The following is a 23,710-nucleotide window of genomic DNA, read 5'->3' as shown; positions in this document are numbered from 1 at the left end:
TGAATTTGCATGATTTGTAAAATTACCATAATAGCATTACTGAATCAAATATAAAAAGGGAAAGAATATTGTACCTAATTCCACTATCATTACAAACCAGCTGTAAATGTTCCTGTGTTCACTTACTTTCTGCATTTCTAGGTATACATTTGACTGATTTCTTTAAAAAATATCAAAGTAACAGGTACAGGTATGATTAGAAAATAAAATGCCACAGAAGAGTTTATAATAGGAAGCAGTATTCTCCTGCATCTCCCTTTCTTAATTGCTATTTCACATCCCATATTCAGCAGGCTTTCATGATTTCTGGTAGTTGGTATTGTGTGTTTTATTTTTGTCTCAACAAATTTAGATTTCTCTTGGCTTTCCCTATAATAGGTAAAGATTTAACTTACGTCACTCTCACTTTCTTGGTAACTTTAATAGAGTAAGAGGTATACTTTATGAGGTAATGATAAAGGCTCCCTTTCTCTTTTTTATGGCTTTTACCCTGTATCACCTGTAAACTGTACATTTACATTTCCAGAGTTAAAACGTCCACTCTATTCTATAACCATAAAGTCTCTCTTCTTTTATTTATAGGTTGATTCTAAATTGGAAATCAGTAGGTAGGTTTTACATTATATAAATACTGTTTGATGAATGGACCAATTAACACAGTCTGATTCCCTTTCTTTTACTTATTTTTCCAATTTTATGATCTGTGTTTCCAGGGAGAAATTATAAATGTCAGGGTGAAATGAAAATTGATCAAAACCATTCCACATACCAGCTTGCTTTAAACTTGCATCATACTCGTTTTGAGCAATTTGTTAATTCTGTAATGTGTATTTTTTTTTTTTTCCCTAGGAGAAGAAACATGCTCTTTCCACCTTATTACCTTTCTAGGTTCAATGTTATTGTATTGATCCCAAAAGATACTGGTGTTTTTAAATTTTATGAGTGGGCTTTCAAATTCAGGCTAGTACTTGGTATTTTAGCAGACCATTCTTTTCTGGTCCTAGAAATGTTTTGTATTGTTTGTTTGATAATTTTTCCTAAGTTTTCTTCATTCTCTCTATAGCTCATATCTTTCATATATATATATTTTTTCATCTTTTTGCTTGTTATGTTCTGGTAGAATTTTTACTATTTTTTAACCCTGTGATTTTTTTTTTTTTGGCAATTATTATTTCCAAGGGCTGTCTTCATTTCTTTTGTTATTCATTGTTGCTATTTAATAGTGACTTTTTTGCTTCACTTAGGAATTTAACCTAAAAATAATTTTTCTTACATTAAGCATTTATTTTTCTGCTGCTTGGCATCAGAAACCTTAAGTCTTTATCAATTTATAAAGTTGTATGTCTCTTGAATGCTGGCTTTACTCATGTTCAGCAATCTGTACCTTCCCCTTGGAGCCCCTGTAGTCTGAGTGCTCTTCTGTCTAACTCTATGGCAAGGCCTGCTTTCAAGAGAAGGCACAGGTTGAGATGTGAGTAATAAAGCTTAGCTTCCTTTCCTAAAGGCTTCTGCATTTTTAATGAGCCAAAGGCTGTGGCCTAAGCCAAAGTAGGAAGCTCAAAATGTGGAATATAAAGCATCATGTGAAGGTTTGGGAATAATGGTGATGTAGTAGCAAATAAAGTTGAGGCCTGGTCCTGATTCCACTTAAGGTAGATTTACCGAGGTACTCCCATCTGTCCCTAGGTTCTTGGAGGAGAGGAGTTAGGGTTTTTCTAATTTTTTTAGCATGGATAACATCTCTATGTAGAGCAGCAGCCCTGGTCAGAAGTTTTCCCTTACTGCCCTTCCCAGGACTTTACACTTACCCAGTTTGCACAGTTACGTCTTTATTGACCCTCTGATTTGGGAGAACGCAGCTTTTCATTTTGTTTGGTTTGTGTGCTCTTCAAAAGATTTTTAGATGTGTTGAAACTAGGGTACCTCTCTAGGCTTTAATTTCTGAGGGCCCTTTCTCAGTCACTCGCCAGCGTGCGGCTGCCATCTATGGCTGGCAGACGCTGCTTAGCTCAGTGTCGGCTTGATCCCCCATCGCGCCCCACGCCGAACTGCGTGCTTAGTACCTCTTTGTAAAAATTAGTCCAGTGTGGAACCGCATTGTGTCCCGAGGCCCTGGCGGTGAGGAAAGGCGCTCTCTTACGACGATCCGGCCAGGAGAGAGCTGAGCCTCGGCAGTCAGACGGCTCTGGGATGGCTGTGGCCACTGTGAAGCCGCCAGTGCTGGAAAGCAGCTTCTGCCTGCGTCCCGGCTCGCGGAGGCTACTCCCAGGGGCGGCCCCAACCGGTGTGCCTTCCGCTCTCCTGGACCTGGCAGAGCTCACTCCGAGGCGAAGCCGAAGCCAGGAAATGACAGGAGCGAGGGCGTGGGGCGGCGGGAGCCTTCGGGGCGGAGCGGGAGGTTGGCCTGAGGGGATCCAGGGGGCTGAATGGTCACGGAGGGGTGGGTGCCTGGGCGACGGGTGTGCCGGTCGGTAGTGGGCTGGCCCTGTGGGCTTTCCCTGGACTCTCTCATTAGTATTCCTAAACTTTTGCGATCACATAAATTACAGAGCCCACTTGTACATTAGATTTCAGGGATCTTATCAGCCTCTGTCAAATCCGTTCATAGACCCACGCAAAGGGTCCGGAACCACAGATGAAGACTCCTACTCTAGAGACAGATGTGGTAGTGCCATGAGGCACTCATGTGAGGCGAGCATGGGGGATGACAGGGTGGTGTGCTGGGACACTACAGACGCTGGAAACTGAAACGAGCTAATGATTTGTCCTCAAGTTTGGGGGCTGGTGGTTCAGGTAAATCTGTTAACCCTTTAAATGATTCATTAATTGTTTTGCTGTAATTTAGGGGATGATTGGCAAATTGTCAAAGTAGAGTATTGGAATTTGCTTTTCCTGTGGGGGAATTTTCAGTGTGAGAATCCACCAAAGGATTTTTTTTTTTTTGGTCTCCATTAGTTAGGGGTTTTCTGGATTTGGAGTCTAATGGGTTTGTGGGATTCCTTTTCACTATTCAGGAACAAAAACCAATTTTCTTCTTCTGAATATATGAACTTACTAATTATCCCAAAGTCTTGGATATGTCTATTTTAACTTGATTTTTGTCTTAGTTTTAGGAGGAGGGTTACCATGTGGGGGATTAAAACATTCTCAACAGAAATCCAAACACTTTATTTAAAAACTTCTATGCATAGGAGGAGAAGCTCCTTTATAACAAGGTGGGCGGGGATGCTTTATAGTAAATAGTTGGAGTAAACTTAACATTGGCTTTATTTGTTGACTTGTCTAACACAATCAGTGATCTGCTTTAGGGTTTGGTTGGCTTATATATAAAAAGAAGACAATAACTGGATTTTTCTTCCTGTTCATCTCCAGCCAATGAAGAAGTCACATAATGCATGCAGTTACAATATTTTTTAAGAGACGCAGCCTTGTATAAAAACGCAGAGTATCATAGCTAAATGTTGGTGCACTTGTATTTTAATGTTCAAGTCTTAGTCTAGTATTATAGCACTAGCTGCTTTGTCAGTGTTAAATGGATAGTTGAGAAACAAGTCAGATCACATTTGCAGCTCTAGTGGTTGAATCTCTATTATAAATACTACACGGGCATGAATGATGCTTGTTAATTGACCATTTTGGCATCTTACTGTGTACCTCATCTGTTAATTTTTTCAATCATTCTTAAGATGTTCACCACTGGAGATTTATTATGATCATTCACACATGGTAATCAGCCAGGTGAATACAGTGCAGGTTCTGACAGTTTCATCTTAATATATTTGTTCTGAATTATCTTACTATGTTACCAGTCATCTGGGTTTGTAGAAAATTTAGTTGCAGTAATTTATTTCAATTCTGTAAATAAAAGTACTGTTGATACAGTGCCACAAAGTTAATGCCAGCATTTGACATAGAATGTAGTGCCAAAATAAGTATAGTTTGTCATAGTGTGGATATTAGAAATAAACTATATATATATAGTGATGCTAATCACTTATTTGAACTAAATGATAACAGAGGCTTGTAGTTTTCTTCTCTGTGTATAATGTGGTAGGAAAATGAACACTACTGTAGTGAAAACACTCAAGTTGACCTAAGTTTGAACCCCAGCTCAACTTCTCACTTGTGTGCTCTGGGACAAGTTAACTGTTTAATTTCTTTATTTGAAATAAAATTTACATATAATAAAATGCACAAATCTTAAGTGTATGGCTTAAATTTTCACCTGTGTATACTTCTAACCATCACCCAAATCAAGATAATGTAACACTTGTATCACCTTCTTGCCCCTTTCCAGTCAAATCCCTACCTGGAGGTAATTACTATTCTGATTTTTATTACCATAATTAGTTTTACCTGTTCTTGAACTCTATCTAAATGGAATCATGGAGTATGCCCTCCTTTGTGTCTGGCTTTTGGCTAACATAAAATCTGTGAAATTTATCCATGTTGTGTTTTGTGTGTCAGTAGTTTATTCATTTTTTTTAATTGTGTAGTATTCTGTCATATGAATATATTACAAGTTGTTTTTCCAATTTCTTGTTGATGGGCACTTGGGTGGTTTTCAGTTTTTATGAATAAAGCTCCTATGAATATTCTTATACAAGTCTTTTGGTGAACATAGCACTCAGTTCTCCTAGGGCTGGAGTTGCTGGGTCAAAAGGTTTACCTTTATTAGAAATAGCCAAAGAGTTTTTTCCAAAGTGGTTGTACCATTTAACATGGCCACCAGTGTTTTGGGAATATTTAATTTGCTCAACATCCTCACCATTACGTGGTACTTCCAGTATTATTAATTCTAGTCATTTACTGTGGTTGTAATTTGTATTTACCTGGTGATTAATGATGTTGAGTGCCTTTTCATATGCCTGTTGGGCATTTTTGTCTTTCTACCCCTGTTTACATATTTACCTAGTCAAGTTATGCAAACTCTACACCTTGAGTGGGAAAAGGGAGTGAGAAAAAATGGAATCAAGAGATGGGGTGCTATCTTGCTGCTCAGTGGTGACACCAAGTGCTATGAAATTGTTCTTAAACTTTGGGTTACTGATTATATCTATTAGGGTGATACTAGCTGCTGTTAAAAACCCTAAGACTTCAGAGACTTAAGAGAGAATTACTTTTTTTTTTTTGCCCACCATGAATGTCCAAGGAGGGAATTCCTGGTAGGTAGGTGGCCTTTCAAATAGGTGGCCTTTCAAATATTTATTTAGGATTCTAGGCTTCTTCCATCATGTAGCTTTGTAATCTTTTGATACATGGCTTCCAAGGTCTTTATGCTTCTCTTCATCAACCCAGAGAAGGGAGGAGTTGGGCAGGGGAGGGAGGACATGGGCATATATGGAAGATTTTGATGGGTTAGGCAAGGAAATGGCATATACATCTCTTTTCATCATATTCCAGTGTTGAGAACACAGACGAATCTAACTGTAAGGGAGGTTGGGGAAAGTAGCCTTATCTGTGTTCCCCGGGAAGTTGAGAATTGGCCAGCAGTCTCTGCCAATAGTGACGAAATGGTATGTTCTTAGGAATAGTCTATGGATTTCTGTATTAAACTGAGTCAGGACAAAGACTGAACTTCTTTGTTAGCTTCAAATAGCAATGAATCTGTATAAATTGTTAAGCACGACACTTCCCATTCTCTTTGTGTAGCCTGACAATGCTGTAGGAGTTGGAGAGTGACTCTTAGAAGTACAGATAATGATAACTTAATGAGTTCATTCTGTGATGGCTAAAATGCTTTGCTGAAATCTCTTTTCCATTATAATTTTATTTATTTAATATCTGATATTTATAAAATTAATTTAGAATAAGGTAACTACTTTGTCTTTTATTAATATTTCAGGACTTTGTGATTTTAAAACTTAAAGTGTGTAAGAAGTTTTTAGTGGCTTGTTAGAAAATGACTTCTGATACTGTCCATGGGGAATAGCAAAGCTGTTTCTTTAACACCTTTCCCTAAAGTTTCTAAGATACTCCTAATATGTTAGAGTTGCTGAGTCATTCAACTTTTTAAAAATTGTTATATTCTGAACCAGTAAGAGATGGATTATCTTGAATTCTCTAAACCCTGGGTCAACAATTAAGAGTCCAGTGCACATCATTGTTAGAGGGAGGAGGGAGAAGAAAACAAGGGAAGAAAGAAGAAAGGGAACAGAAGGAAAATGAGCATGAGTTGAAGTCCATGCAGTAGAGCTTCCTAAGTAACCCTGTGTTTAAGCTTTCTACGGGTAAAGTGTTGCTCTAGAGTAGTGCTGTACTTCAGAAATACAATGTGAGCCATATATGTAATCAATACATCCCAAATATTTCTGCATATAATCCATATAAAAATTAATGAGGTAGTTTACATTTTTTTGGTACTAAATCTTTGAAATCAACTGCACATTTTATAATTAGCTCACATCTCATTTTGGATGTGATTTTCATTGGAAATACTTCAACAGTATTTAGTCTTTATAAAATATACATAATATATATTGTGATTCACATATCCAATATAGGTTCACATACCCAAGTTGTTCCAAACATACTTAAAAGTTTTCCGATAGCTGAAGCAAGTCTCAGTTTTAAAATTTAAATTTAGGTTAATAAAAATTTATATTCTCAGTTGCACTAGCCATGTTTGAAGTGTTCTATAGCCACTTCTGTATCCATAGTGCAGCTCTACAGTTTAGACTGAGTTTGAACTCTAAGCTCTAGGAAAGCATGTCCTTCTCTCTGGCATTGAGAAAGTACTCAAATATTTGTGGTTTGAAAATATTATCAACATATTTTCAAGTAAGTGGAGTTGAAAGTGAGACATAATAAATAAGCTAATTTAATTGAACAGCTGGGGGAAGCCAGGCTTCTTTTCCAAAACTTAATTATTCTTAATTAGTTTTCAGAGTGCAGCTATTTAGACCAGAGTGGCTATACCTTATTGGAAGATGCCTCTTTCCAACCTTATGGCTGGTAACTGGTCAAATTATGTATTAATTGCCACACAGTGGATTAGTTAAACAACTGTGGGGGAAAATATTCAAGATGCCCTTTCTGTAATCCACTAGTTTGGATTTGGGGTATACAAATCAAAGGATAATGAATGTAGTGAAAACAATTAAGGTTGAAAATATGAAAAATAATCATACATCCCATTTCATGTCACTCTGAAGAGAGAAATACTTTGTTGTCAGAGGGGCATACACCTTTAATTTACAGAAAAAGAAAAAATCTAACTTGGAAAATGTTCCACAGTGTTAGAAAAGAACTCTTTATATTCTTTGAAAATGGGGATATTATACTCTAATATACATTTGTTTCGTCCACTAATTACCCAAATTGTACTAGTTCAGTGTTCTACCAAAGATGCATTTCTTCCATAAAGCCTTCCTTGACTACCATAGTTCAGGTGCTACCTTCTTTCCTTGAATTATTTTCTCATGAGAATCAAATATTTTGTCATCCAAATACATAACTACAGTGTTATGAACTGTTTCCATTTGATTAATAAATTTTGTCATGTCTAGCACATCCAACTCAGTGTTTTAATAAGTAGCAGTTGCTCAACATTTTCTTGAGTCCCCAGAAAATCAGAACAATCCAAAAATTCTGGCTGATAAACCATCTTAGGAACCTTTGACTGTTCCCATGCTTTGTGTTCAAATTCCTTTACTGCATTCTACTCAACTCGACTGATGGCACAAACTCAGCTGAGCTGCCATGTGCTGGAGTACTGGATTAAATAAGCCAAAATGAAAGTGACGGTCAAGCTTTTAATCACTTACTGTAATTGTATACACAGGAGTCTAAACCAGAGAAAGACTCCCCTGTTCCACTTATCCCTGTGAAATGGCCCACTGGTTGAGGGTCAGTTGCATCAGCATGAATATGGGGTATTGTCTCACTGTTGAGTGAGTCACAAACAGAAGGCTTCTGCAGATTTGTGGACTAGGGTGGAGGGAAGAGGAAAAAGGGAGGGCTAGGAGTGAAAAAGCATTAAGTCAGAGTGAAGGAAATTGTTTTCCAGTTTTCCCCCATAAGGAGACCTCCAAATAGAGTCACCTGGGCCTGGGTCCTTCATTGCAACAACATTCAGAGATTGAAGTGCACTGGCTCTACCCCAAATCTGATGTGGCGAGGACAGCTTTCTCCTGTGAGGCCTGCCAGGTAAAGCCTTTGTAATGGCCTGTGTTCAGTCCTGAAATTTCATAGAGGGTTTTTTTTTTTTTCTTTTTGGCCAGAAGCTGGACTCCTCAAGTATGAAATCACTTCTCTTCTAAAGACTTGAAACTACTTTCATCTATTGCAGGAGGTACATTTTTCCTATGTTTGAGTATCTTTGATATCAGGATATCAAAGGTAGTAACAGTCGTGATCTAACAGTAACAAAGGTAGCCAGGTAACAGTTGTGATCTAATTGTGTGAAACCTTCCATTGACACCTTTGGGTAAAATCAAAAGTACCAGCATCAAAAAGCCTTCAGTTTCAGTGTCTTTTCCCCAGTGTATATTCTTGCCTCCTGTATTGTAGAATAATTGATTGTGTAAGCATGGACTTATTTCTGGGCTTTCTGTTCCATTCCATTGATCTCTATGTCTTTTTTTTGTGTCAGTACCACCCTGTTTTGATTACCACACCCCTGCAGTATATCTTGAAATCTGGGATTGTGATTCCTTCAGCTTTGTTCTTTCTCGAGATTCCTTGGGCTATTTGGGGTCTTTTGTGATTCCTTATGAATTTTAGTATTATTTGTTTTAGTTCCATGAAAAATGCTGTTGGTGTTTTGATAGGGATTATATTGAATCTGTAGATTGCTTTGGGTAATGAGGACATTTTAACAATAGTAATCCTTTCAATCCACGAGCATGGAGTATCTTTGCATTTGTTCATGTCATCTTCAATTTCTTTCATCAGTGTTTTATATTTTTCAGAGTACAGGTGTTTCACCCCCTTGGTTAAGTTTATTCCTAGGCATTTTACTCTTTTTGGTGCAGTTACAAATTGAATTGTTTGATGAGATGTAGTATCCTTTTGTATTGTCTTATCTTCATAAACTACCTATATCACGTCTTGAATTTGGCATTTTATGTCTTTGGCATCTCTATTTTAGACTTTCTTAGCATGTTCTGATGAGATAGATTGACGTATAGGGTATAGAAGAAGAAGAGAATATAATGGGATATTCTCAAGCAGAGAGGCTAATGTCTAATTGATCTTTAATCGTTGTTACCCCATATTTAATTATGAGAGCTTCCCATAATTAAGTAAATTATTTCTCAGCCACCTAAGAAGAGTAAGTTCTCTGTTTGTTTTTTTTTTCTGATGAAAGGCCCTTACCCTATAAAGGTCACACAGGTCTAAAAACACCTATTAAATCTTTCTTGTCTCTCCTCCCCCCCAACTGATGTTTATTTACCTTTTGTAGGGATTGTTTGAAGATCTAACTATGCCAACCTTTTCTGGAAATGACTTGAAATTTTGCTTAGTACTTTTGGGAAATGTGACATGGCTGAAAATGAAACTTGCCCCATTTGGCTAGCCAAAGATCCTGAGGGAGTTGTAAAGAGACTAAATACATGAAAGGACATTTCACTGTACCCTGTGTCAGGACTGCTGTGAGCTGTTGCATAAGCTTTGTCAGAGCAGAACAAATGAATTAAACCATGGGATGTTCTATGAGCTTTTGTAGGATCACCTGGAGTCATTTCCTAAAATCCAACTGCTAAAACTGTCCTGGAATAAGGTCTGGATATAAGATTCTGATGATACCGCAGTGCTACCCCCCTTTAGTCTCATTTGTCTTCAGTGCAGTTTGGAAACCAAATCCAAATGGTAGATAGGAGGAGGAAACCAAAGAATCCTGAGGGACCACATAAGGAACGTGGCGAGCGAGGGCCCTTCTGTAACAAGATCAAATCCTGGGACAATGGCCCTGACAGCCTCGCCTGCCATGGACTGAACCAGAGGCTCAGGCATTGGAATCCCATTGGAACAAAATGGACTTTCTCTTCCTTTTTTATTACCCCCACTTTACTTTTCCCATGTATTTCTCTGTTCTAACCCTCCCTTTAGCCCTGGCTTATTCTGATATGCACCCTTGACTACTGGCCAGACCTACTTTAGAAAGAAATATCACAGATAGATGTAATTAATAAACTTTCTACTTTCTCTCTTGAAATCTGTTTAATTACAGCTGCATAATAAATTACCCCCAAACTGAGTGGCATAAAGCCACATTATTTCACTGTTTCTGTGGGTTAGGAATCTGTGTGTGGCTTAGCTAAGTCCTCTGTTTCTGGGTGTTTAACAAAGCTGTAGTCAAGGTGTTGGCTGGGATGTAGTCATATCAGGGCTTGACTGGGCAAAGATCTGCTACAAGTAGCTCGCCGAAATTACTGTTCACAAGTTTTAGTTCCTCTCAGGTTGGTTCTGTTTCTCACAACCTGTTGATCACAGGCTTCCCTGTGAGTTCTTTGCCATGTATGCATCTCTGTAGCGCAGTCCACAACATGGCTGCTGGCTTCATCAGGGCAATCGAGAGGGAAGAGAGTATGAGAAAGAAGCTAGAATTTAAAAACTTGATCTCAGAAGTGACATCACATCACTTGTGCTGTATGTATTCTGTTAATTAGAAGTGAGTTACTAGTTCTAACTTGAACTCCACAGAGCATTGAATAACATGTGAATAACAAAAGGCAAGATCAGTGGGAGACCTTTTAGAAGCTGTGTACCACAGAATATACATTATTATATAATGGTATAAAATTGAAAACAAGGGTATGGATGTGAATCCTGTTCTGTACTCTTGAGTGTAGTATCACAAATGAAAAATTTATCTTTAATCTTCCATCTGTCCAATTGGAATAGTAGGAACCTTATCTCAGTCATTACTGGGGATCACTCTCACCCAACACATAAACTTAGAGTTGGCTGAGATTTTAGGTCATGAGCACCATCAAAGCCCTGGGCAGGCCCTTCGCATCAAGCTCATGGAGCCTACAAATTCTTAATCTCTCCCCAGTCTGAGGTTGGGTGGGAGCTTTCTTACTCTTACGCTCTGCTGCCCTTCTAGGCACTCCCTCGCCCTTCCCTGAGGTAACTTTTCCATTAATCTGGGCTCTCCCTAAAGACTGGAAGAGTCATGGACTTCAGGTGGACATTTCCAGTTTGTTCACATTCCTAAGTTAAAGAAATAACAGTGATCCTGGTTTCTTGCTTGTAATGGGAAGAAAGGAAAAATAAGAGTGGAATATTAACATCCCAAACTATCCTGTTGGACAACATATAAAGAGAAAAACTTTTTAGACACCATTTAAATATTTTTCACCAAGCTGTTCATATGGTTATCATCTTAAAATTTCTGTTCGATAGCTCCAATATCTGAGTCATATCTTAGTTTGGTTCTGCTGACTATGTCTTGACAAATATTGCTCAAATTCCAGTCATGTGTAGAGACTCAGGTAAATAGTTTTATGCCTGGAAATAGATGTACTTGTTCTGGCAGGCCATTGGTGTATGCGGAGTTGATTTAACTTCGCCAAATTTTGAGCTGGGTTTGGGCTTCAGTGTACCACAGGCTGCAAATTCCTTTAATTGTGGGCTGCTATTACCTTGTGCTTAGGGTGAGGTCTGGGCTGTTCTGCACAGGTCCACCACAGAGGGGTTCTCTCTCTCTCCACGCTCTTGCCTCTCCCCCAGCAGAAGACCGTGGTTGCTGCTTACTTGGTGCTAGGCTTGTGGCCATCTTAGCATGACCTACGTCGTCCTAGACAAGGCTTGTACTCTTGGGCCTTGGAGGTGAGGCTTTCTCAGCATTTCTGCCTTTCCTACCCTTTGTAGCCAAACTCTGCCTTAGATCTGCAGTTGGTCTTGGGCAAGAGATAGTCTCCTATTTATTCCAGTGGTAGCAGATTTCCGGATCTCAGTGCCAGATCTGGGCCAGAGCTGCTTTCTTGCCCCTCTCTGATGAGTTGAGAGGTTTTGCTTTTACCTCCTCCCCAGTGGCCAGTGGATCTTCTCCTGTGTCCTGGGTGAGAGGATTTCCTGTCCTCTCCCAGAAGCAGCAGGTTTGCTTTTATTCCTCCTACAGAGGCAGCGGAGTTTTGTTTGTGCATTGGTGGTGAGAGGGTTCTTTGTCCTCCGATACTGGTAACTGATTATATCTTGCCATTTGCTTCACTGAGGAGGGGGTGGGGGTGGGTGAGATCCATCTCCCACCCCATCTCCAGTCTTTCTTGTGAACACTCTTGTGGAACACTCTCTGGTAAAGAGCTTGTCTGTGCCTGGCTTCTCCAACTATTTGAAAAAGACATGCTAGCCCACACTTGGCCTTAAGGATTCGTTACAAGTCTTGCTGACCTCTTACCTGCTTGTAGGGCAGCCACTTCTTTCTCCTGTCCTTGTTAAAGGTGAAACAATTTGTATGTTCTGTCTCTCCTTGCAGAAACTTGTCCCTCTCTAGAATTCCTTTTATTGGTTGCCTTAGGACTTCAGCTCTTTGATGGGCTCAAGAAAAGTTTTTGTGTCGTAAGGGCTGTTTTTGTTGTTAAGCTGGAAGTTACATTTTCTTGCAGTTTTCTACGGTCTAAGCGGAACGCTAAATTCAGTTTTCTGTAACATTGAATCAGCAATGATACTTTCCACAAACACAGATATAAGTAATGTCAGAGGCAAAGGTTATATTACAAAAACAGAACACTAAAGTCCCCACTTTAGTGTGGAATCTCACAGAGTGTTTTTTGCCAAAACAAAAGCAGCACCAGCAACACACACCCTGTAATAAGATACATAAATCTGCCAGGAAAGGAACATTTATCCCAACTTGGTTAATATTTGTTTTTAGTGTCTTCAAGATACTTATTATTTGCATAAATATTTTTCAGTTTTTTAGTTTATCCACCATACAAGATGCTATGTGTGTCACCTGTTTTTCCATTTTTTCAGAATTCCATAGTAAATTACAGTTTGAGTCCTATGCCCTCTGGCTTTAGCTCTAACTTGCTCAAAGCTGATTTGCTGACATCAAATAAAATAAGCACACCAATAATAATACAGGCTGTTTGGATCCTATGCTTCTCTAGTACCTAGACCTTTATTTTTTATCTGCTCTTCTGGCCCTTAAAATAAATGCACAGTGTGTGCATATTGTAAATCAGTTCCCATTCCACATTATGACAGGTTCTTTTGGGTAACAAATTTGTTCTTTCTTCCCTTTCCCCTCACATATACTACAGACTTCCAGAAATATATCCTTAGAATTGGAAGAAAAATCCAGAAATTAATCTCATTTATGATAAGAATGATACTTTGATTCAGTAGAATAAGAAATCATGGATGAGGGGCGCCTGGGTGGCTCAGTCGTTAGGCGTCTGCCTTCGGCTCAGGTCATGATACCAGGGTCCTGGGATCGAGCCCCGCATCGGGCTCCCTGCTCGGCGGGAAGCCTGCTTCTCCCTCTCCCACTCCCCCTGCTTGTGTTCCCTCTCTCGCTGTGTCTCTCTCTGTCAAATAAATAAATAAAATCTTAAAAAAAAAAAAAAAGAAATCATGGATGAATGCAAAGCAAATTCCGTATAGAGTAGGTATTTAAATGTATAAAGATTTGGGCGCCTGGGTGACTCAGTCGTTAAGCATCTGCCTTCGGCTCAGGTCATGATCCCGGGGTCCTGGGATCGAGTCCCACATTGGGCTCCCTGCTCGGCGGGAAGCCTGCTTCTCCTTTTCCCACTCCCCTGCTTCTGTTCCTTCTCTCACTGTCTCTCTCTGTCAAATAAATAAATAAAATCTTAAAAAAAAAATGTATAAAGATTTAAATGTATAACGAAAAAAATCTCAAAACCTCTCAATTGATATTGTAAATAAAGAAACTATAAAAGAAAATTTGAAGGGTGAAGGGGATTAAGAGTACACTTATTGTGATGAGTACTTAGTAATGTATAGAATTGGTGAATCATTGTTTTGTATACCTGAAACAAATATAACACTGTATGTTAATTATACTAGAATTAAAAAAAGAAAAATTGAAATATTTAATAAAGGTTTCAAATAGAAAAATCATAATGACTTATATGATAAAATATATTGTTATAAATAGCTAATATCCATAGATGGTGATTGAAGCCTCTAAGGAATGGGATGTAGCAAGAGAAGAGAAGGCCCAGGACAAAACTCCCGAAGGAGTCAATATTTAGTGGATGGGCGGAAGGGAGGTCTCCCAAGACTGAGAAGCAATTAGAGCTTGGAGTGATCAATTCCAAATACTATTAGAGACCAAGTAATGTCTCTCCTTTCACACTTAAAAGCCATCAAGGGCTTTCTTTTATTATTTGAGTAGAACTTATTTAAGGCAATGTGATTAATTATGAGGTAGAATTTGTACAGAGGACTATTTCTTAAATATGTATGTTTTAAAAATTATACCTGTACAAATCCTACCCCATACTTCTTGAATCAGAATTTCAGGAGGTGGGGCCCTGGCATATACATATATATATATATATATATATATATATATATATATATATATATATTTGGGGGAAAATGTCTTTCACTAATGATTTTGATTACCACCCCTCATTAAGAAGCAAATCTGCAGATGGGACTGGCTATAAAATTTGCAGAGCTTTATGCAAAATGAAAATGTGGGGCCCTTTGTTGAAAAATAATCAAGAATTTCAAGACAGCAGTAGCAAGGTAGTAACCCAAATGAAGGGATTTTTTAAGAACAGGGCCCTCTGTGATGCATTTATGTAAGTGGCATGCCTTGTCTACAGAAAATGAACAAGTAAGAGATGGAGGGTTGCAAAGTGACTGAAGAAAATGATTCATTTATTTAAAACTAAAATCAAAAGAAGTCTATTTCATGATACAGATTACAGAAAATAAATTTAGACCAAATCTTCTTGGCCTTATGGGATATACAGAGGACTGACATTCTTCAATATGTGAGATTTTCAACTAGAGTGATCACTGACTGTTGTCTCTAAGAGTGAGAATGAATTACATTTCTGTGTTTATCAAAAGTGAGGGTGGGTTTGTAAAGTTGGGAACCACTACTGTACAGAATACATAATCTGGATAGGAAAGATTGCTGTTTAGATTTCCAAGACAGACAGCTATATGCATTCGTTGAACTAATATCTATGCAGTAGCCGATATACTGCCAAGTGCCAGTACTCCCAATATTCTTTCCAAGGAAACATGGAAAACTTCATCTTTATTGGGGGACTTTACTGTGGTTGCTTTAGTTTGGGGCATAGCATGTTTATCAATGTCTCTGAAAGGGAGGGGTAGGAAGCAGGATTGGGCAGAGGGATAACTGGAACTGAGATGATGCAGGTCCAACAAATCCTAAGAGTTTTCTAAACAAGCTCCTAGTTAATACTCACATGGCTGATTCCTAGACTCTACTTTGAAAAGCCACTTTCTGGCACACATTGACTAGTTCTCAGCTGGTAGTACACAATGAGAGAAGAAAGCGTGACTGTTATCTGTATATAGTCTTTTTAAAACTTTATAATGGTTTAGATGTAATGATGTGGAAAAACCATTTGGTATTTGTGAGACATGCTTAGTTATATGAAAATGCAAATAATGTTTTCCATTCATGGGTCTTAAACATTTTTGAAGTTTAATTAATGAGGTAAATTCTTGAAAGGCTTGTAGAGTTTCCCAGAAAGCACAATACTGTATTAGCTCTTGGCATGATAATGTAATGGATCCATTTGTAAGTGTCCTTGGAAAGTTATATGATTCTATTATATTTCAGAAAAATAGATTTCAAAACCCCACTTTATTGTTTAATTTTATTTTTATTTGTTGTTTTAATTCCCATATAGTTAACATATGGTGTTTTATTAGTTTCAGGTGTACAATATAGTGATTTAACAATTCTATACATTACTCCATGCCCATCATAATAAGTGCACTCTTAATCCCCATCACCTATTTTACCCATCCCCCCACCCACCTCCCTTTTGGTTACCATCAGTTTGTTCTCTACAGTTAAGAGTCTGTTTCTTGGTTTGTCTCTGTCTTCTTTTTTTTTTTTTTGTCTCCTTTGCTCATTTGTTTTGTTTCTTAAATTCCACATTTGAGTGAGATCATATGGTATTTGTCTTTCTCTGACTGGCTTATTTCACTTAGCTTTATACTCTCTAGTTCCATCCCTGTTGTTGCAAATGGCCAATTTCATTCTTTTATGGCTGAATAGTATTCCACTGTGTGTGTGTGTGTGTGTGTGTGTGTGTGTGTGTGTGTGTCTCACATCTTTTTTATCCATTCATCTATCAATGGATGCTTGGGCTGCTTCCATAGTTTGGCTATTGTAAATAATATGGCAATAAATACGGAAGTGCATGTATCCCTTTGAATTTGTGTTTTTATATTTTTTGGGGAAATACTGAGTAGTAAATACTGGATCATAGGGTAATTCCATTTTTAACTTTCTGAGGAACCTCCATACTCTTTTCCACAGTGGCTGCACCAGTTTGCACTCCCACCAAGAGTATATGAGGATTCCTATTTCTCCACATCCTCTCCAACACTTGTTTTTTCTTGTGTTTTTGATTTTAGCCATTCTCACAGGGGTGATGTAATATCTCATTGTAGTTTTGGTTTGCATTTCCTGATGATGAGTGATACTTAGCATCTTTTCATGTGTCTGTTGGCCATGTGGATGTCTTCTTTGGAGAAATATCTGTTCATTTCTCTTTTTTTTTTTTAAAGATGTTATTTATTTGAGAGAGCAAGGGAGAGAGCATGAGCAGGGAGAGGGGTAGAGGGCAGGGGAGAACTTCCCCTGAGCAGGGAGCCCAACAGGCATCTCGACCCCAGGGCCCTGGGATCAGGACCTGAGCTAAAGGCAGATGCTTAACAGACTGAGCCAGCCTTTCTGCCCATTTTTTAATTGGATTACATTCTTTTTAGGTGTTGAGTTTTGTAAGTTCTTTATATATTTTGGATAATAAACCTTTATAGAGATATCATTGGCAAATATCTTCTCCCATTCAGTGGGTTGTCTTTGAATTTTGTTGATTGTTTCTTTTGCTGTGCAGAAGGGTTTTATTTTGATGAAGTCCCAATAATTTATTTTTGCTTTTGTTTTCCTTGCCTCAGGAGACATATGTGGAAAAAAGTTGATACAACTGATGTCAGAGAAATTACTGCTAGTGCTCTTTTCTAGGATTTTTATGGTTTCATGTCTTATATTTAGGTCCTTAATCCATTTTAATTTCTTTTTGTATATGTTGTAATAAAGTGGTTCGGTTTCATTGTTTTCATGTAGCTGTCCAGTTCTCCCAACACCGTTTGTTGAGGAGGCTGTCTTTTTCCCATTGCATATTCTTGCCTCCTTTGTCAAAGATTAATTGACCATATGAACATGAGTTTATTTCTGAGCTTTCTATTCTATTCCATTGATCTATGTGCATACTTTTGTGCCAATAACAAAATATTTTGATTACTACAGTTTTGTATATGTGCTGCCGAAGCAAGCACTGATTACGACAGTTTTGTACTATAACTTGAAATCTGGAATTGCAGTGCCTCCAGCTTTGTTTTTCTTTTCAAGATTGTTTTGACTATTCAGGGTCTTTTGTGGTTCTATACAAATTTTAGGATTGTTTTTTCTAGTTCTGTAAAAAATGTTGGTATTTTGACAGGGATTGCATTAAATGTGTAGATTGCTTTGGGTAGTATAGACATTTTAACAATATTTATTCTTCCATCCATAATCATGAAATATCTTTCCATTTGTGTTGTCGTCAGTATCTTTCATTAATGTTTTATAGTTCTCAGAGTACAGGTCTTTCACTTCCTTGGTTAAGCTTATTCCTAGGTATTTTTATTTTTATTTTTTAAGATTTTATTTATTTATTTGAGAGAGAGAGAGAGAGCACATGAGGGGGGGAGGGTCAGAGGGAGAAGCAGACTCCCCGCTGAGCAGGGAGCCTGATGCGGGACTCGATCCTGGGACTCCAGGATCATGACCTGAGCCGAAGGCAGTCACTTAACCAACTGAGCCACCCAGGCGCCCATTCCTAGGTATTTTTAAAAAATCTTTGGTGCAGGTATAAATGGGATTGCTTTCTTAGTTTCTCTTTCTCTTGCTCCATTATTAGTATATAAAAATGCTATGGATTTCCATACATTGAGTTTGTATCCTGCAACCTTACTAAATTCATTTATCAGTTCTAGTAGTTTTTTGGAGGAGTCTTTAGGGTTTTTGTATATAATAACATATCATCTGCAAATGGTGAAAGTTTTACTTCTTTCTTTCTAATTTGGATGCTTTTATTTCTTTTTATTGTCTGATTGCTCTGGCTAGGACTTCCAGTACTATGTTAAATAATAGTGGTGACAGTGGACATCCCGGGATTGTTCTTGACCTTAGGGGAAACGCTTTCAGTTTTCCCCCAGTGAATATGGTATCAGTTGTGGGTTTGTTTTTTTTTTAAAGATTTTGTTTATTTATTTATTTGACAGAGAGAAACAGCATGAGAGGGGATAGGGTCAGAGGGAGAAGCAGGCTCCCCGCTGAGCCGGGAGACCGATACAGGACTCGATCCCAGGACTCCGGGATCATGACCCAAGCCGAAGGCAGTCGCCCAACCAACTGAGCCACCCAGGCGCCCAGTTGTGGGTTTTTCATCTATGGCTTTTATTATGTTGAGTATGTTCCCTCTATCCCTATTTTGTTGAGGGTTTTATCATGAATGGATGTTGTACTTTGTCAAATGCTTTTTCTGCATCTGTTGAAAAGGTCATATGGTTTTTATCATTCCTCTTATAGATGTCATGTATCACATTGATTGACTTGTGAATATTGAACCACCCTTTAACCCTGGAATACATTATTGTAAAGTATTTTATTTATTTATCTGAGTGAGAACAAGAGAGAGCATGAGCAGGGGGGAGGGGCAGAGGGAGAGAGAGAAGCAGATTACCTGCTGAGCAGGGAGCCTGACACAGGGCTCCATCCCAGGACCCTGGGGTCACAACCTGAGCCCAAGGCAGACCCTTAACCGACTGAGCCACCCCAACACCCCTAGCTGGGAATTTTTTGATAACTAATTTAATTTCATTTCTTGTAATAGGAGTGTTGAAATTTTCTATTTCTTCCTGATTTATTTTGGGAGGTTATATGTTTCTAGGAATTTATTTCTATTTATTTAACAGTTTGTTGCTATGTAACTTTTCATAATCTCATAATTTTTTGTATTTTCTGTGGTGTCGGTTGTTATTTCTCCTCTTTCATTTCTGATTTTATTTATTTGATTCCTCTTTTTTTTGATGAGTCTGGGTAAAGGTTTATTGGTTTTGTTGATATTTTCAAAGAACCAGCTCCTGGTTTCATTGATATGTTCTACTATATTTTTAGTTTCTATTTTGTTTCTGTCTGCTCTAATCTTTATTATTTCCTTCTTTCTACTGGTTGTGGGTTTTGTTAGTTGTTCTTTTTCTAATTCCTTTAGATGTAGGTGAGATTATTTACTTGGGATTTTTCTTGATTCTTGAGGTAGGCCTGTATTGCTATAAACTTCCCTCTTAGATCGGCTTCAGCTGTATCCAAAAGATTTTGGACCATTGTGTTTTCATTTTCATTTGTCTCCATGGAATTTTTTATTTCTTGGTTGGCCCATTCATTGTTTACTAGCACTTTATTTAAACTGTATGCATTTGTGTGCTTTGCAGATTTTTTTCTTGGGGTTGTTTTTGTTTCATAGTGTTGTGATCAGAAAAGATGCATAGTATGACTTCAGCCTTTTTGAATTTGTTGAGACTTGGCTTGTGGCCTAATATGGGATCTTTTCTAGAGAATGTTCCATGTGCACTTGAAAAGAATGTGTGTACGGCTGTTTTAGGATGGAATGTTCTGAATATATCTCTTAGATTCATCTGGTCCAGTATATCATTCAAAGCCACTGTTTCCTTGTTAGTTTTCTATTTGGATGATCTGTCCATTGATGTAAGTGGGGTGTTGAAGTCCCCTACTGTTTTTGTATTACTATTATTTCCTTTATGTTTGTTATTAACTGTTTTATGTATTTGGGTGTTCCCATGTTGGGTACATAAATATTTACAGTTGTTATATCTTCTTGTTGGATTGTACTGTTTATGATTACATAGTATCCTTCTTTGCCCCTTGTTACAGCCTTTGTTTTAAAGTCTGTTTTGTCCAGGGGCACCTGGGTGGCTCAGTCGGTTAAGCGGCTGCCTTCAGCTCAGGTCATGATCCCAGGGTCCTGGGATCGAGCCCCATGTAGGGCTCCCTGCTCAGGGAGACCTGCTTCTCCCTCTCACTCTCCCTCTGCCTGCTGCTCTTCCTATTTGTGCTCTCTCTGTGTCTCTCTGTCAAATAAATAAATAAAATCTTTAAAAATAAAAAAAAAATAAAGTCTGTTTTGTCCAATATAAGTATTGCTCCTCTGGTTTTCTTTTAACATGATAATTTGCATGATAAATATTTCTCCATCCCTTCACTTTCAGTCTGCATGTTTCTTTAGGGTGAAATGAGTCTCTTGTAGGCAATATATAGATGGGTCTTTTTTTTTATTATTCATTCTGTCACCCTTTGTCTTTTGGTTGGAGCTTTTAGTCCATTTGCATTCAAAGTAATTATTGATATGTATGTATTTATTGACATTTTGTTACTTGTTTTTGGTATTTTTTTTTGTAGTTCCTCTCTATTCCTTTTTTCCCTGCTGTCTTCTCATGATTAGTTGGCTTTCTTTAGTGAAATACTTGGATTCTTTATTCCCTCTTTTTTTCATATCTATTACTTTTTTTTTTATTTGTGGTTACCATTTGGTTTATATATAACATCTTTTGCATATAGCAGTCTATATTAAGCTGTTGGTTGCTTAATCTTTAATTCATTCTTTACTCTTCTCCCCACCACATTTCAGATATTCGATTATCATATTTTATGTCCTTTTACTTTGTGTTTCTCTCGACTGATGTTTACAGATAGGATTAATTTTTGCTTTTGTGCTTCCTATATTTACTACTCTTACTATGGTTTTTGTTTTCCACTCACAGAAACCTCCTTAATATATCTTGTAGGGCTGGTTTAGTGTCAAAACCCCCCCTTTAAAGTGTCTCATTCACATCATTGTTCCTATGGAGGTGTGATTGTGTGCACAATGGTTTTGGAGTTTTACTGTAGGTTTACTTTGTTAAATCAGTGGAGTTACATCCCGTTCCTTCATTAGCCTATTCAAATCCCAAGTCCTGGAAGTGGGATCATTGCTTTTTGCAGGTATAGAGTTAGAGTTAAGAACTGTAGAACAGGGGTGCCTGGGTGGCACAGTTGTTAAGCATCCATCTCTTGGTTTCGACTCACATTGTGATCTCAGGGTCATGAGATCAAGTCCTGTGTCAGGGTCTGCGCTCAGTGTGGCATCTGCGTGAGGTTCTCTCTCCCTTTCCCTCTGCCCCTCCCACTTAGGCTCTCTCTCTCTCTAAAATAAATAGATAAGTCTTAAAAAAAAAAGAACTATAGAAGGCATAACTATGCAAATTAGAAATTTATTTTTTGGGGACGCCTGGGTGGCTCAGTTGGTTAAGCGTCTGCCTTCGGCTCAGTCATTATCCCAGAGTCCTAGGATTGCGTCCGTCTGCATCGGGCTTCCTGCTCAGCAGGGAGCCTGCTTCTCCCTCTGCCTGCCACTCCTCCTCCTGCTTGTGCCTTCTCTCTCTCTCTGACAAATAAATAAATAAAATCTTTAAAAAATTTTTATTTTTTTGAAAATCAGAATTTGTTAAAGGAGTGTTAATTCCTCAGGGTGTCAGTTTACAAGATCACCGAACTATTTCAATAATATTGTAATTGCTCAAAATTCAGTGGTAATTCTGGCTACTTTTTTGGATATCCACCTCAACTGGCCTTTCTCAGCTGGAGTTCTGTGAGAGAATTAAGCTTAATGCCCTAAAGACATCCATTGTATGTAATACTATATTGTGCATCTTGTAAATGAACTTCTCTATCTGGATTGGTCCTAATTATGTTCCATTCTTTGTGAAATGGGATAGTCATTTAAATTCTGGTTTGTAGTTCAGATGAGGAGCCTAGATGAGAAAGGCTGCCAGAGATTCTTCTAGTTTTAATAGAATTAATTTGCAGATTGCTGTGTAATTATCTCCTGTTATAATTATTAAAACAGGAACAGGGAGGGAGTCAAGAGTTAAGGAAACAATAATGAAAACAGAAATCTCCCTTTGATCTATGCCAGGAACATATTCCTTGATTGTTATATTATAGTTATTTTCTCTTGAAATAATAAAGAGCTGAAGTCTTCAGATGAGAGCCACAGAAATCTGAGGATGTTTTTCACCACTGCTCGTTCTTCAGCCATGTAGGATCCTGGGTGTCACTCAGTTATCCTTGTCCTCAGCAGGATCTGGTCCCTACTGTGCTCTTCTCATGAGATAAATGAGATCCTTAGATCCTTTTCTTAGCAGATGGCCATTTCTCCTATTTTAGTGGAGGAGATTGAGGCTGGCCGGTGGAGAGGACTTCAGTCTACAGATACATCCATTCAAGCCCATTCATAATTCTGGGATGACAAATAAACACATACACTCTCTTCTACCTTGCATCCCACCAGTGTGCCTTTTGTCACAGTGTTCATTTCAGAATTAAGCTTCTTTCAGGAGACATGCTGTTTCCTCACTTCCTATGCACCCCTCCTGTTGTATCCACCTCCTGCTGCCAAAACCTCATTGTAGCTAGCTCCAAGAAGATGCTTCAGAAAGGAAATACATTCATTTTAACAAAATGTATGATGAATAATTTGGATGATTTTAGTATTAGGTGAAGGTATAGGCTCCTCATATCAATAAGAAAATAGCAGAAAAAAACTTCAGGGAAAATAAAAAGCTCTAGTAGAAGGTCATTGTACAAGTAGGAGGAATAAATGTGGCATGATTTTGAGGAATAGAGTTTAGGAAAAGATAATCCAGTTGACTTTGATTTTTGAAATATACTCAGTCTAGCAAGACAATTTGAGGGGCATGGGATTCCATTTCTTTTTCTATCTGTGCAAAACACTACTTGATTCTGCTGTGATTACCAATTATATAGTCATAATATTGGAAATGCTCTTTATTAATGTTTAAGTTTTAGAATCATGGAAAAGCATGCATGACCTGATTAAAATAATGGAAAATTTACAAACTTTGAGAGTATAAAAGTATAGCTGAAGATTTTCAGAAGAGGAGTAAGGGTGGAGAGAGGTAGAGGCAAGGCTGGATTAAAACTAGAGTAGCTACAGTCCAATAAATATAATGCAAGCCTCATTTTAAAAAGTAAAAAAAAGTAGGCACGCTTGGGTGGCTCAGTTGGTTAAGGGTCCAAGTCCTGATCTCAGTTCAGGTCTTGATCTCAGGGTTGTGAGTTCAAGCCCCACACTGGGCTCCATGCTGGGCGTGGAGCCTACTTAAAGAAGTAAAAAAAAAAAAAAAGTAAAATTATAATATATTTAACCCAATGTATTTAAAGTGTTATTTCGGGCGCCTGGGTGGCTCAGATGGTTAAGCGTCTGCCTTCGGCTCAGGTCATGATCTCAGGGTCCTGGGATCGAGTCCCACATCGGGCTTCCTGCTCCTTGGGAGCCTGCTTCTCCCTCTGCCTCTCTCTCTCTCTCTGTCTCTCATGAATAAATAAATAAAATCTTTAAAAAAATAAATAAATAAATAAAATAAAGTGTTATTTCAACAGGTAATCAAT

At 38.1% G+C, this 23,710-nt stretch overlaps 1 protein-coding gene across 1 annotated transcript in view; it reads left to right on the top strand.

Moving 5' to 3' along the window:
* Positions 1-1,649: 1,649 nt before the first annotated feature.
* Positions 1,650-23,710, top strand: part of IL31RA (interleukin 31 receptor A) — an 84,479-nt gene continuing 62,418 nt past the window's right edge. Inside the window, exon 1 of the mRNA XM_081826860.1 lies at positions 1,650-2,793. Within this exon, the coding sequence (XP_081682986.1) occupies positions 2,758-2,793 (36 nt within the window). The 5' untranslated portion in view covers positions 1,650-2,757. The remainder of the gene's footprint in view (positions 2,794-23,710) is intronic.

The sequence above is a fragment of the Leptonychotes weddellii genome, chromosome 7 (assembly GCF_054177405.1).
Source record: "Leptonychotes weddellii isolate Sample4059 chromosome 7, ASM5417740v2, whole genome shotgun sequence".
Classification (NCBI taxonomy): Eukaryota; Metazoa; Chordata; class Mammalia; order Carnivora; family Phocidae; genus Leptonychotes; species Leptonychotes weddellii.
Note: the sequence above shows the minus strand (reverse complement) of the source record. Positions and strands in the feature narration are given on the sequence as shown.